Source organism: Clinocottus analis, unplaced genomic scaffold (assembly GCF_023055335.1).
Source record: "Clinocottus analis isolate CAN_PGR_092001 unplaced genomic scaffold, fCliAna1.0.p SCAF_4, whole genome shotgun sequence".
Lineage (NCBI taxonomy): Eukaryota > Metazoa > Chordata > Actinopteri > Perciformes > Cottidae > Clinocottus > Clinocottus analis.
In genome coordinates this window covers 3219509-3234068 of record NW_027176153.1, presented here as the reverse complement: position 1 = coordinate 3234068, position 14560 = coordinate 3219509, and the positions used below count along the sequence as shown (strand labels likewise).

The 14560-nt window shown below is 46.1% G+C and overlaps 1 protein-coding gene across 2 annotated transcripts in view; it reads right to left on the bottom strand.

Annotated features, from left to right (window-relative positions):
• Positions 1–14560, bottom strand: part of zbtb46 (zinc finger and BTB domain containing 46) — a 66336-nt gene that overhangs the window by 33467 nt on the left and 18309 nt on the right. For both annotated transcript variants that reach the window (XM_068598018.1, XM_068598019.1), the window contains exons 2-3: positions 4561–4784; positions 3121–4045 (exon numbers count right to left, since the gene is read on the bottom strand). In XM_068598018.1, coding sequence (XP_068454119.1) covers positions 3121–4045; positions 4561–4746 — 1111 coding nt within the window. In that variant the 5' untranslated portion in view covers positions 4747–4784. The remainder of the gene's footprint in view (positions 1–3120; positions 4046–4560; positions 4785–14560) is intronic.

The following is a 14560-nucleotide window of genomic DNA, read 5'->3' as shown; positions in this document are numbered from 1 at the left end:
TCTGGTTGTATAGAAGTCTATGCTTCATGTGTTAAAGCTGCATTCTCTCTCCTGACCACCAGGGTGAGACTCCTCTGGTTGTATAGAAGTCTATGCTTCATGTGTTAAAGCTGCATTCTCTCTCCTGACCACCAGGCCGCAACTCCTCTGGTTGTATAGAAGTCTATGCTTCATGTGTTAAAGCTGCATTCTCTCTCCTGACCACCAGGCCGCAACTCCTCTGGTTGTATAGAAGTCTATGCTTCATGTGTTAAAGCTGCATTCTCTCTCCTGACCACCAGGGTGCGACTCCTCTGGTTGTATAGAAGTCTATGCTTCATGTGTTAAAGCTGCATTCTCTCTCCTGACCACCAGGGCGCAACTCCTCTGGTTGTATAGAAGTCTATATAAATGACTCTACTTCTCTCTTGATGCATTCCCTCAGTAAAAGTGTGTCTTCACACCTTCCTGCTTCTTCTTTCTGATGTATATCAATAAAAGTTAAATATTTGTACTTTTCGTTCACTCGGACTCTTTCTTCATTCATCGTCAAGTTGCCGTTAGCCGGTGTTCCTCGTGTTTTCTTTGTCAGAGAGGAGTCTCTTTGAAGCTCTTCCACATCTCCTTTACCTTGCAATGCTGTCATTGTTGTAATTAGACACTTAAAATAGAACCGTACATCACTTTCTAAATCCTTGGCTCGCCTACATGCACCGGCCATCTGATTCGGATCTCCTCCTGTAGGTGACAAAATCCGGACTTAAGGAGACTTAGGACTTAAGTAGACAAACTCTCTTAAGCCCTCGAGGGAATCCTGTGTGTTTTTGACCCTGACTGGGTCAAAAGAAAAAGAAAAACAACAACCTCGAGGCAACCGCCGCAAATCGACATGAAGAACACTCCCACAACACCCCCACCCCTCAAAAAAAAAGAAAAATATCACACAACCAAACCGCCGACTCCAACAATGACCTCACTAAACCCGTTTAGCAATCCCCCTGACCTTTTGCTAAACACACAGAAACCACCTCCTGCAAACTGACTCAACACACGGCGAGCAAACCCCCCCGACTGTCAAACACCACAACTTCCAGAGCCCACTGGTAACGTGATCTTTCACCAGGCTAAACGGCGAGAGGTGCCCTTTTGGAGGCGACCTGGACGGTTGATAAAACACCTCGCGGTACAAAAGACTTTCAAGGGCCCCCGAAGAGAAAAACTAAACAAAAAAACCCGGGTGGAAATGACTGGTTGTTTTTTGGGTGGAAATGACTGGTTGTTTCTTTTGGGCTAACACCAGGTGAGTCTGGAGCAGCGGCAACACTCGACTTCCTCTAACCTTTAGGTGAGGAAACACCCCTCTTCTAGCTTTTACCACCGAACATGCCGAACCGAGAAACCGGACAACAAGCTAACGAGTGCCATTTACTTACTGTGTGTGTGTGTGTGTTTGTGTGCGCATGTGGTATGAAGGTAGATTTGTGTCTTTTTCACCCAAGCAAATTTGTCGTTTGTAAGTAAATTATCTCCAAATCTTTGCTCTCAATTCCAAAAATTGCTCTAAAAAAAAAAAGCTGTCGAAAAAAATACGATCTAAAAAAAAAAAGCTCTCAAAACTAAAATTTGCTCTAAAAAAAAAAAGAAATTTACTAAAAAAAAAAAGCCTTTTTTTTTTTAGAGCATTTTTTTTTTGTAGTGCAAAGATTTGGAGATATTTTACTTACAAACTTGCGTAAAAAAAGACACAAATCCACCTTCATAGTGTGTGTGCGCATGTGTCTGCGTGCGCATGTGTGTGTCTTTGAAGCTCAAGACTAGAGGTACCTGGTGGTCACCGAAATAACGCGTGGTCAGAAAATCTAGGCCTTAGGACACTTCCTACAAATCCTCCTAAGCCCGGATACGGATGCTCTGTCTTTTTACTCTCTCCTTACCCCCACTCTCTCTCTCTCTCTCTCTCCATCGTCTTGCCCTTTCCAGAAGGTCCTTCCCTAAACCCCAGAGAGAGAGAGAGAGAGAGAGGGGAAGGAGGGAGGGAGGGGGAGGAGCCAGGGATGGCGAGGACGCGCTGGTAATCCGCGCGGTGACCCAGGTCAATTCAATTATCCTGTTTTCTTTTCGCTGCGCGACGCGTGTGCCCATTTCACAGCCAACTCCCTTAATGCGCCCAGGATTAGCTTCTCTTACTTTTAATGATCTACCTATCGACGCCTTGGGCCCCGCGGTGCGCACACACACACACACACACACACACACACACAGGAACACACGCATGCAGCTAAGTGTTTCTCATGTGTTAGTTTTCGGTGTGTAATGGAGTTCACAAAACAAGTCTGCGAGGCTGAAGATGAAGAGTCGCTTTCTCAACAACAAAAAAACCTGCTTGCGTCCGCTTCGAGTGTGTGATTGTGTGTGTTTACGCGGCTGAGTGTGTGTTACATAAACTGCGGTAAGAACAGGATCGTCTTATCCATCTGCATTTACCCAGGCTTCCCCTCACACCTCTCAAGATTTGAGATAATCACCTTAAGGCCTAACACGTTAGTGTGGAAGCTCGCTAATCTCAAACCCGGAGGAGCAAAAGAGGTCATTTTCTTTTCATACCGGCGCGGTGAGCGCGATCGGACTGAAACATCCGCGCAGGATTCAGTGCATGGCGTGCATGCGTGTGCACGTGAAGCGTTGCGCACACGCCGCTGAACCGCAGGCAACGCGGCGACTGCTGCGCCGCCGGTTAGACGGCGTCGTTTTGTAAGAGAAGCCCAGATGAATTAGATCCTATAGTTGAGTGTTGAGACAACGCTCTCAATTAATTATCTATTCTAACCTTATTACCTCACCAGTCATTTATTAATTACACGATTGGATAACTAAGTATAGGCGGCCCGGCTCGGAAACTGCGGCAACTCTTAAGCCTTTAAAGTCATCAAATCAGAACGACAAAGTCTCCTCCGGGGCGGGGGCGTGTTTTCTTTTGGCCCGAGTCCGTCCGAAAAGCCAGTCAAAGATGATTCCAGCTGTTTTTTTGTGACGCTAAACTCATAATCCAACCGACATGTCCACTTCAGACCATCTCACATGAAATACGCAGGAGCACTTTCCAAAAGACGCTTAGAAGCAAGGGGTTTTTCAGCCTCTTACCTGGGATTTCCTGTCCGTTGTAGTTCCATCCGGCCACCGCCAGCATGGAGGGCAGAGGAGATCCGGGCCTGCTGTCCCGGTCCCGCTCCCTGTCCCGCTCCCTGTCCCAGTTCCTCTCGGCCTGCTGGGTAATATGCCTGACGGTGTCCTTGTTCTTCCTGTTCTTCCTCCGCCCCGCCCCCGACAGCGGCTGCCATTGCCCCTCTCCTCCTCCGGCGGCGCCCCCGCCGGGCCCTCCTCGCTCCCCCTGGCTCTGGGCGGCCCCTCTGGGCGTGTCCCGCGGGTGCGACGAGGAGGCGGGCGACACCTGCTCCTCCTTGACGGTGACGGGCCGGTAGTCGTGCGGCCAGGCGGGCTGGGAGTCGTGGCAGGCCTCCGCCTGGCTCTCGTGGCTCTTGGGGGGCTCCTGGTCCTCCTTGCCGTACGTGCTGCCTCCCTCGTGGCAGCTGGCAATGGCCGAGTCCCCGGAGGAGTTGGCCGGGCTGGTGCGGCGCGCCAGCCACGGCGAGGTGCTGCGGCCGGACATGATGGAGGCCAGGGCTTCGGACGCCATGCCCACGATCCCTCCGGCTCCTCCTCCACCGGCTCCGCCCCCGATGCCCACGCCCCCTACTCCTCCACCGACGCCACCTCCGCCTAAGCCGCCGGCGGCGGCGACCGCCCCCATCTCAAAGTCGGCCAGTTCGTCGGCCATCTCGGAGCGGATGCTGATGTCCAGCGCCGCCTTGATGAAGCCGTGGCAGGCCTGGACGATGTCCGTCATCTGCAGGTAGCTGGCGGCCGACATGACCTCGATCACGTTCTTGCTGGTGAGGGCGAGGTGCGCCGAGTACATGAAGTCCAGGATGGCTTTGAAGCCCGTCGCCGTTACGATGTCCAGGTGAGTGACGGTGGTCTGGTGGTGAGGCTCCGCCCCTTTTTTAACCTAAAGAGGGGAGAAAGAGTGTCTTGTTTTTAATGGCGAAAATTTGCGAATGGTTTGCCTCCAACTAAATACTGAATATCTCCGAGACCCCGAGGTCTATTTGAATCATTAAAAAAACTGTAACATACAGAAAACCCTTGTGAACATATATAATACGTTCTTGTATGTGTTAGTCGTATATTAGTGTATGATAGTACACAGAAAAGGAAAGAAATCTAAAAAAATGAAAGTTGTTTTTTCTTAATGAATGCTGAATTTATGTTCATATTTATTGTGGAATAGTGTCATAAACGTACAAAAAATTTGACTTATATTGACTTGCAAGACCAGGATGTGCCGTTTTTTTCTTTTGCTGTATCACACCAGAGGCCCTATTTGGACAGGTAGGGCTTGCGAGATCGATGAAGAGGTTCGACGAAGGGCTCAGAAGGCTCAAAATATCTCGTGCGCCACAAAACCAGAGAGAAACAACAGTCCTCGGCCCCGCCCTCCTCGTGAGGGTGGCGGCCCCTCACCTGGCAGTAGAGAGTCTTGAAGTAGCGCGAGGAGCCCAGGAGGACGTTCTTGTGGGCCTTGAAGATCTTCCCGTCCACGACGACGCAGGCGTCGCAGAGGATGCCGTGCTGCCGCTGCTCGTTGAGCTCTCTGAGGAGCTGCCGGTAGTGAGAGGAGATCTCCATGTCCTCCTTCCTGTTGTTCATCTGTGTAGCCGAACAAAAGCCTCTCCTCCTCCAAACGTCTGCCGGGAGACAAAAGAAGACGACGGGTTTTAACGGAGTATCAAAAGATAATGTGCACCTGGAAAGTATGGCATAATATGCACAAAGATGCAGTAAAGGAGCAAAGAAATATAAACTGTGAAGACAACACATCCAGCTTTTTCTCCCCAAAGTCCACACACTGAATAGCGGTTGATGGATATAGCTTAAAACATCGGATTCATTTTCATGTAAGGCAGGTTTGGGGGGGTAGGGGAGGTGGGAATGAGCAAATTTAGCCGCACCACTTCTTTAAAGACGAGCCAGAGTATCTCAATAATGACTGTGACATAAAAACAATGACATCAATAGAAACCACATCTCAACCGCTGTAGTTTGATGTCTAAAAACAGACCAGTAACAAATAGTCAAAAATCTCTGTGTTTAAACCGTGTCTGACAGGTTCATCTGTGTGTGTGTGTGTGTGTGTGAGCTCATTAAAAATGTCAGTTAAAAAGCGTGACACTTTCACCAAACAGTTGAGAGGGAGAAAAACACCTCATTTAGCGCAAACCACTTTACCATTAAAAATGTATCAATAAACACAGCCTCAGTTCCTTGTTTTTCTTTTCTTCATCTTTCCCTTTCGACTGTGAATATTCAATCAGCTGTCTAGTTAAGACGAAAAAGTCACTTTTTGAACCCTCACCTCTGCGTTTTTTGATCTTCTTCAGTCTGGGTTATGAATATGTTGTTTTTTTTTTCCCTCCCGAAAAACTACAGAGAAAATATTCTTATAATGGCAATTTGTGAAGCCGCTCAACTGTCAGTGAATGAAGATCCAACTCTTCAGTTTTCATCAGAAGACAGAGTACTGTTCTGAAAAGTAAAGCTGGAGTGCTGAAGTGACGTAAAACTGCATTCTCTCTAAAAGCCGTCAGGAAGACTGGTTGTATAGAAGTCGGTCACTTGACTTGACTTGATTTTAGGGGAGTGGTAACGTGTGATTGACATGTCGCTACCACGGTCGTTGAGGGTTCACAGGTTTTAAGGGTTCACAATGTGTTTCCCCTTCATTAGAAATGGATCGTACGAAGCTCCACCCTCTCGTGTCACTTCTAGTTGCAAGTAAACTATGAAGGGGAAGACCAAAAACCAAGATGGCAACTACCAAAAACCAAGATAATAACGAACAGAAACCAAGATGGTGGTGGCCAAATACCAAAATAGCAACTTCCAAATACCAAAGTGGTGACGGACAAAAATTAAGATGGCAACTACCAAAAAACAAGATGGCAATGGCCAAATACCAAGATGATGATGGCCAAAAACCAAGATGGCAACTACCAACAACTTAGATGGCCATAACCAAATACCAAGATGGCAACTTCCAAATACCAAGCGGGTGACGGCCAAAAACCAAGATGGCAACTACTAAAAAACAAGATGGCGACAGCCAAAAACCGAGATGGCAACTACCAAAAACCAAGAGGGTGACGGCCAAATACCACGATGGTGACGGACAAAAACCAAGATGGCAACTACCAAAAAACAAGATGATAGCAAAAAAAAACAGGATGGCAACTACCAAAAAACAAGATGGCAATGGCCAAATACCAAGACGTTAACTTCCAAATACCAAGATGATGATAGCCAAAAACCAAAATGGCAACTACCAACAACTTAGATGGCCATAACCAAATACCAAGATGGCAACTTCCAAATACCAAGAGGGTGACGGCCAAAAACCAAGATGGCAACTACTAAAAAACAAGATGGCGACGGCCAAAAATCGAGATGGCAACTACCAAAAACCAAGAGGGTGATGGCCAAATACCACGATGGTGACGGACAAAAACCAAGATGGCAACTACCAAAAAACAAGATGATGATGGCAAAAAAAAAAACAGGATGGCAACTACCAAAAAACAAGATGGCAATGGCCAAATACCAAGATGTTGACGGCCAAATACCAAGACGTTAACTTCCAAATACCAAGGTGATGATAGCCAAAAACCAAAATGGCAACTACCAACAACATAGATGGCCATAACCAAATATCAAGATGGCAACTTCCAAATACCAAGAGGGTGACGGCCAAAAACCAAGATGGCAACTACTAAAAAACAAGATGGCGACGGCTAAAAACTGAGATGGCAACTACCAAAAACCAAGAGGGTGACGGCCAAATACCACGATGGTGACGGACAAAAACCACGATGGCAACTACCAAAAACCAAGATGGCAACTACCAAAAAACAAGATAGTGACAGCCAAAAAACAAGATGTTGACGGCCAAATACCAAAGTGGTGACAGACTAAAACCAAGATAGCCTGCTGCCAAAAAAGCAAGGAACACGAGCACATAAGAGACAATGACTTTCAATCATATTGATTGATTTATTTGTATCGCTGCTTTTACAAAACGACAGAAAAGCTCACCCTTTGGAATTTTTCCCACACATCCAATAGCCTTGAAGTTCCTTCAGGCTTTTTGGCTCACGAATATCGATGAAAGATGCCAGTGGGCTTTATTATTGCCTGTATTTATATGTTTTCTCTTCTGCTATAGGGTACATGTTCGATGACACACATGAGGTATTCTGAGCCAACACAACAGAAAGGGATGCAGGTGAAGGCCACGGAGACAAGAGAGCGGGAGGAGACAAAGGGAGATGTGAACGTCGCTCCAAGTCAAACCACTCGGTTGCAGAGAAACAAGGAGAGAAACCGCATAAGCCTTTGCAAACACAAACACACACACACACACACACAAACACACACGCACACAGGCAGTGCATTAGCCCGAGCATTAGCGGCCGCCGCTCCCGCTCTCATCTCGGCGAGGGCTAAATCGCGGGGACGCAGAGTGTTACCAAACGCAGCGGTGATTTGTTTTGGGAACGCCACAGCTGTCAGCTCTCGTGGGCCGCTCCGAGAGATGACAGCTCGGGTTGGCTGAGGTGACAGCGGCGTTTGCTCGGGGGGCCGGCACACTTCAGGTCACGTTTAGCAAAGCTCTGCTCAGCCTGATGGCTTGTAAGATCAGATAAATCCCGACGGTGTCTCCCACGTCCGCTCGGACAAGCACACCACCTATGAGCGGCTGGCGGCGGGGACAGAGCCGGGATGGAGTGACGGTGACAGCCTTCTGGAATAAAAAAAAACCAAAACGTCTCTCTTTCCTCATATAGTTCGATGAATGTGCAGCTCGCTCACAAACCACTTTGACTGGCGTGTATCGAAGTCATAGAAACGGAGAATTGTGAGGAGGGGGAGGAGGAGGAGGAAGGAATGAGAATGCGTCCCTCGGAGTCTGAAAAGGCAAGTTTTTGACGCAAGTGTTCTTTATCCTCCAGCTCAGACGTTTCATAGAAAACATCTATTGGCGATCTAACCTTGAGATATTCCTTTCTTTCTGCGTTGCCCTGATGGAGGCATTGAATGTCTTCACCTCTTACCTTTCACCAGCTCCCCTCCTCCTCTCCTTGCTATTCTTCTCTCAGGGCCACTGGCACATGCAGTTGTGCGGCCCCCGGTCTATAAAATAGTTCCACCTCTCAGAGCCACATCCACAACCCACAGAGGAAGTTGTGTATTCCCACTGAGCAATACCTCAATACCTTTTTTTCCTTCTAATCCTTGTTTTTTTACCGCCGGTTTTGGATGGTGAAACGCACAGGAACGCTGGCGGTCAGCGGCATCCATTTTTAAAACATTAAAAAATTTGCTACAATAACTCACGAGGAGGATATGAAGGAAAAATAAGATAAGATAATTAGTCCTGCATTGGATAAATTGCAGGATTACAGCAGCAGAGAAAATAGCGATATTAAATGTACAGATGGATTTAAAAAAGTATATATTTATATTGCACCATGAAATATATTATTCTAAAAAATAAAAAAGTCGCTTTGGATAGAATCATCAGCTAAATTTAATGTGACGTAATACCGCACCAGATGAACGTAACTAAAGTGGCCAAAGTGATTAACGTTTTGAGGACTACGAGGAGGTCAGCTTGTTGTGCAGCCTGACAGCAGCGGGAAGGAAGGACTTTTGGTTTCTCTCCTTCAGACACCCGGGTACCAAAAGTCCTTCCTGCACTTATGAGCAACAGCTGGAACAGGACCGAGATGTGTTGCACGTGTTGGAGCCCCGGTATCAATCAGTAAGCAATAAATAACGACGAGCGCTCGAGCAAAAACGAGCAATAGGCTAATGACGGCAGCGCCGTGTTTTTGGCGAGTGCCGATTTCAAAACCTGCCTCCTCTCTCCATGCGAGGTAAGTGAATGGAATTTAATTTGCAGGCGGCTCACCTCATTGAAAAACAGCAGCATCTCTTTTCAGAAAACAAAGCACTAATTTGGAGAGAGTACAATTGTTCCGTTCACCTCGTCTCGATCCCCCCCAAAAACTAGCAAGCTAGCATCAGAGAAGACTGTGCAAATGTGTCTAGTTATTAGTATTTGGGGTGATATAACTCTCTTTTTGCAGAACCAAAACACACACACTTAAAACAACACAGTGTGTGGGATGTAGAGTCTGTTAACTGGGATTAAAGTTCACAAGTGCAACTTTTCCTTCTGTGTGTTACAGTCTGTCCAAAGAGCTAATGATAATGTCGGGGCGGTGCAACTTGCAAACTTTGTTTTTTTTTGTTTTTTTTAGACGAATTTTGTGTCCGTGGCTCGAACGTGTGGCTACGATTGCAACCCAGAGACATGTTAAATGGTGCCTCAAATTTAACAAAAACAATGATCAGTGGAGGATGAAACACAGCGGAGGACTGGAAGAGAGAGAGAGAGAGAGACAGCGAGAGAGAGAGGGAGAGGTCTAATCAGATTTATTGCTTCAACAGACTCAGAGAGACATACTGAGTCAGTAGTTAGGCAGAGAAGAGGAACTTTAATGGAGTGCGCTTTGACCTCTAAACTCTCTGCTCGCCTAATTGGCTTGTTTAATTCCAGCATGTCCAATTCCCTCTAGTCAAAGACCCCTTTTTTCTCCTTCCAGAGGAGCCAATCCCGACCGCAGTGCTCAAAACACCCACAAAAAACTCCCACTCACAGTATTCATCCTGTCTTTTTTCTCCTTTTTAATATCTCTTTTTTTTAATGAGATAAATAAGCAGATATCCACCGAGTAGTTCATCAAACCTTAATCCTTTTAAACCGAAAAAAACTAAACTAAATTGGAAAAAGGGCTGGTTTCAGACTACTTTTCATGTGCTTATAAAACAGGGAGCTGAAATGAAGCAATCTGATTGGTTCACGGCTGTGACGTCTACCTAGCTAGCGAAAAATCGGCTAACGAAGAAAAAGTGGAGCGACACAACCTTCGAGTCTATCGCGTTTATGAGTCTATGACTGTCAACGTATGATTAATGTAACCGTGTAAAGAATCAAATAATTAATAAATGTGACGTTAACAAACATGTATGACAACAGGCAGTTTTATTGTGAACTTTAAAATGTTTTTAATAAAAAAGTAGATGCTCAAATATGTACTTCTCTCCGTACCCGTAGATAAATACATAACACATTTTCACATTAGAGTTCTAAGCTTTATCAACCAAACAAGTTTAATACAAAGAAAACACATTACCAAATATTTATACTCTTTCTTCTCCTTTTTTATTTTCTCCACTCATTTACCTGTTTCACCAGAACAATACCGTTTTAATTCTGTCCCGAGCTCTTTATATATTCTCTATTTCTGTGTACATCGAAAATTGATGCAAGTCAAATTAAATCTTATGTGCACACATACTTGGCCAATAAAGCCGATTCTAAATCTGATTTCTGGCTTTTTTCATTTCCTCCAGAGAGCGCCTCCATCTTCCCCCCTGAGCCGCGACCGTCAACACCACCAAAAAACTGTCTCCCGACAACCGCGTGAGCACACAGCCTTGATTCACACCGCACTTTCCCTTTTTTCTCCCTCCAAATATATACACTTGACACACAAGATTGGAAAGCAAGATAAAATGAACCTGTCAAACAAAAAAGGAGAGAGAGAGAGAGAGAGAGAAAGAGAGAGAGAGATTTCTGTGTCTCATCCAAAGCATTGCTGCAGTCGTCTCACCAAGGCTACAGAAACTAAAGCTTGCTTTCAGGGTGTCACGGAAAAAAAGAGAAGAAGAAGAAGAAGAAGAAGAAGAAGAAGAAGAAGAAAAACACTTTTCATCCCTCAATGAAATTTCACCATGAAAAAAAAAAAAGAAGCAAGGAAGAAGTCATCAGCGGGCGTCCTGACAGTCGGAGCGCTTGTTTGTGGTCAGAGATGATTGTTTCAGTAAAGCGTGCCACCAGGGCTCCGAGTCCCCGTCACCCTTCTGAGGGCAAATCAAAAGTGACGGTCCTCCTTAACACGCTTCCCTCCTTCGCTCACACACACACACACACGATTAAGAGTCCTCGTAAAACACACACACACACACACACATGCAGCGCCTGCCCCTTAAATACACACAAGCACACACACGGGGGACCCTGTAAACACACGCTAGTCACACGCTTAGCGGAGCCGTCATGGCGTCGCAGCCGGTTTGTCCCGGTCACGTCAAAGCAAAGTCACTTTAGGCCGCGGCCAGACGACTAAAGAGATGAGACGTGTGATGATGGAGTGAGAGAATGGGGCTTCCTCCTTCTCCTCCTCCTCCTCCTCTTCCTCGTGTGTTTTCTTTCTCTGAATGCATGCTTGTCCCTCCGAGCCACTTCTCCGCCTTCTTGACCGCGACAGACGGGACCATAAGGTCCTTCTGGATCAACGGATGAGCGGTACTTTGCTATTCACAGGTTGTTGTTTTTTATTTTTATTTAACCTGGACGGCTTTCGAAATCACACCGGACGAAGATGCTGCAACGCCGGGGCGAATATGTGATGACACAATATCGTTTTGGCAAATGAAAACTCACTTGAAAGCACACTTTCCTTCATTAACATTCTTGCAGGCAGAAGGTTTGAACTGCAGCTGCAGGTTTCACACACACACACACAGACACACACACATGCGAGCGCGCACCCTCAGTTATATTTATTTTTAAATTAAGGGATTTCCAGTTGGTCAGGGCAAATTATAATTTCGTGGCCGGTGTGCTGCTTCTTGCAAAATTGCCACCGTAAGCTAATCACTGTACATTTAAATTGTGGCCCTCTGCTCAGCGGACGTAACAGTTCTGCTCATTATTTGATAAAAAACGACTTTGGTTGGACGAGCATGTCAAACTCCAGCTCTGAGGGACCCTTGTGCTAGGCGGTTAAATAATTAAATATACAGCACATTAATAAATAAGGAGGAGGGGAAAAAATGAAACGTTTGACGTGCAAAATTAACTTGTTTCTGCTGACGTAAAAAAAAAAAATCCAAAGCATGTGTGCATTCTTTTGGGGAAATGTATTTATTATTTTTGTCTTTGCATTTCTGCACTAAAAGAAAATTAGTTTAAATATCTCAGAGCGATGTGTAAGCAGTCGATTTAGTAATAGATCTGTAGTAGCAAACCACAGATCATCTCAGCTTTATTGATGTTTTAGCTTTTTTCAGCAAATTTTGGGGTTTTATGGACCGCAACTGGGTGACAACTTCTTTCTGAAAAGAGAAGCCAATGCTGAACTGCTTTAAAGCTGGACTGACCACCAGGGGGCGACTCCTCTGGTTGTATAGAAGTATATGCTTCATGTGTTGAAGCTGCATTCTCTCTCCTGGCCACCAGGGGGCGACTCCTCTGGTTGTATAGAAGTCTATGCTTCATGTGTTAAAGCTGCATTCTCTCTCCTGACCACCAGGGGGCGACTCCTCTGGTTGTATAGAAGTCTATGCTTCATGTGTTGCAGCTGCATTCTCTCTCCTGACCACCAGGGGGCGACTCCTCTGGTTGTATAGAAGTATATGCTTCATGTGTTGAAGCTGCATTCTCTCTCCTGACCACCAGGGCGCGACTCCTCTGGTTGTATAGAAGTCTATGCTTCATGTGTTGAAGCTGCATTCTCTCTCCTGGCCACCAGGGGGCGACTCCTCTGGTTGTATAGAAGTCTATGCTTTATGTGTTGAAGCTGCATTCTCTCTCCTGGCCACCAGGGGGTGACTCCTCTGGTTGTATAGAAGTCTATGCTTCATGTGTTGAAGCTGCATTCTCTCTCATGACCACCAGGGGGCGACTCCTCTGGTTGTATAGAAGTCTATATAAGTGACTCTACTTCTCTCTTGATGTATTCCCTCAGTAAACATTGTAAACATGAGTTTATGTCTCAATCTCTAGTTTCAAGTCTTCTTCTATACAGCATGATGTTCATTTGTAAATGATGGTCTGTTAGAGTCAAACGGACCATAAAGCAGGGGACGCTTTGGGGGCGGGGCTTACTGTGATTGATGGGTCCCTCGAGCTGAACACTTGAAGCTCAGGGCTTCAAATAGGCAGTCAAAATGTGTTTTGTTTGTTCAAATCAAAATCGTAGTATAAGGTTTTGTCAGCTGACCGCGCGGTGCTGCAATAGAATCTCATTATCGCTTCATATTGTCTTCCAAGTCTCTTCTTTCCACATCTCTACTTTCACTACTGTCTCTGCTCGGCAGCAGGAAGGACACAGTGAAAAAAAAAAGAGCGACATGTTAGCGACTACGGCAACAGATAGATAGATAGATAGATAGATAGATAGATAGATAGATACTTTATTGGTCAACTAATCGAAATTCAGGGTCTGCGTAGTGCAGAGGGCTAACGTAGCCATTAGCCAGTAGGGGCGTTGTGCAGAGGGCTAACATAGCCATTAGCCAGCCAGTAGGGGCGTTGTGCAGAGGGCTAACATAGCCATTAGCCAGTAAGGGCGTTGTGCAGAGGGCTAACATAGCCATTAGCCAGTAAGGGCATTGTGCAGAGGGCTAACAGCCATTAGCCAGTAGGGGCGTTGTGCAGAGGGCTAACATAGCCATTAGCCAGTAGGGGCGTTGTGCAGAGGGCTAACGTAGCCATTAGCCAGTAGGGGCGTTGTGCAGAGGGCTAACGTAGCCATTAGCCAGTAGGGGCGTTGTGCAGAGGGCTAACGTAGCCATTAGCCAGTAGGGGCGTTGTGCAGAGGGCTAACGTAGCCATTAGCCAGTAGGGGCGTTGCGCAGAGGGCTAACATAGCCATTAGCCAGTAGGGGCGTTGTGCAGAGGGCTAACATAGCTAGTAGATAGTGAACGTCAACACTGTGTAAACCAGAGCGCTACCACGTCACAGCCGGCCGGTTCTATGAAGAAAAAAAAGAAAGGCCAACAGGTTGTCGGAGTCCGCACCCAATGAATTATGTATCTCATAAAGCTTTCAAAACACGGCGAAATAAACGATGTTAGACCGGAGAAAAAGATTAAGAAGATCTCCAACGTATGCTAATATTTATGAAAAATTAAAAAGGTGCGGGGGGAAAGAAATCGGTTTGCTTGCAAGTGGACATTTTCCCATATAATAAGAGAAAATACTGCGGGTGGAAATGACAGCGTGCATAAGTTGAATTAAAATGATATTCGGCCGGACAATGGAGGCACTGTTCTTCGTACGCACGACAGGATGATCAAGCGCAGCCATTACTGGACTTCCCAGAGAAATATCTGCTGGTTCTGCTACTAAAAGAAAAAGGGAAAGTTGTGTTTGACTTTTTTTTTTTCAACCACGATATAATCCTGAATGTGTGATAAATGTTCCGGGTGTGAAAGTTCTCCGTGGACACGGGACACGCGGGAGCGCCAGCGAAAAACAAGAGGAGGGAAAAGTGAGGCCGGAGAACGACGTGCAAAAATTTGACAGATTTTAATCGAGAGACGGCGAGGCGG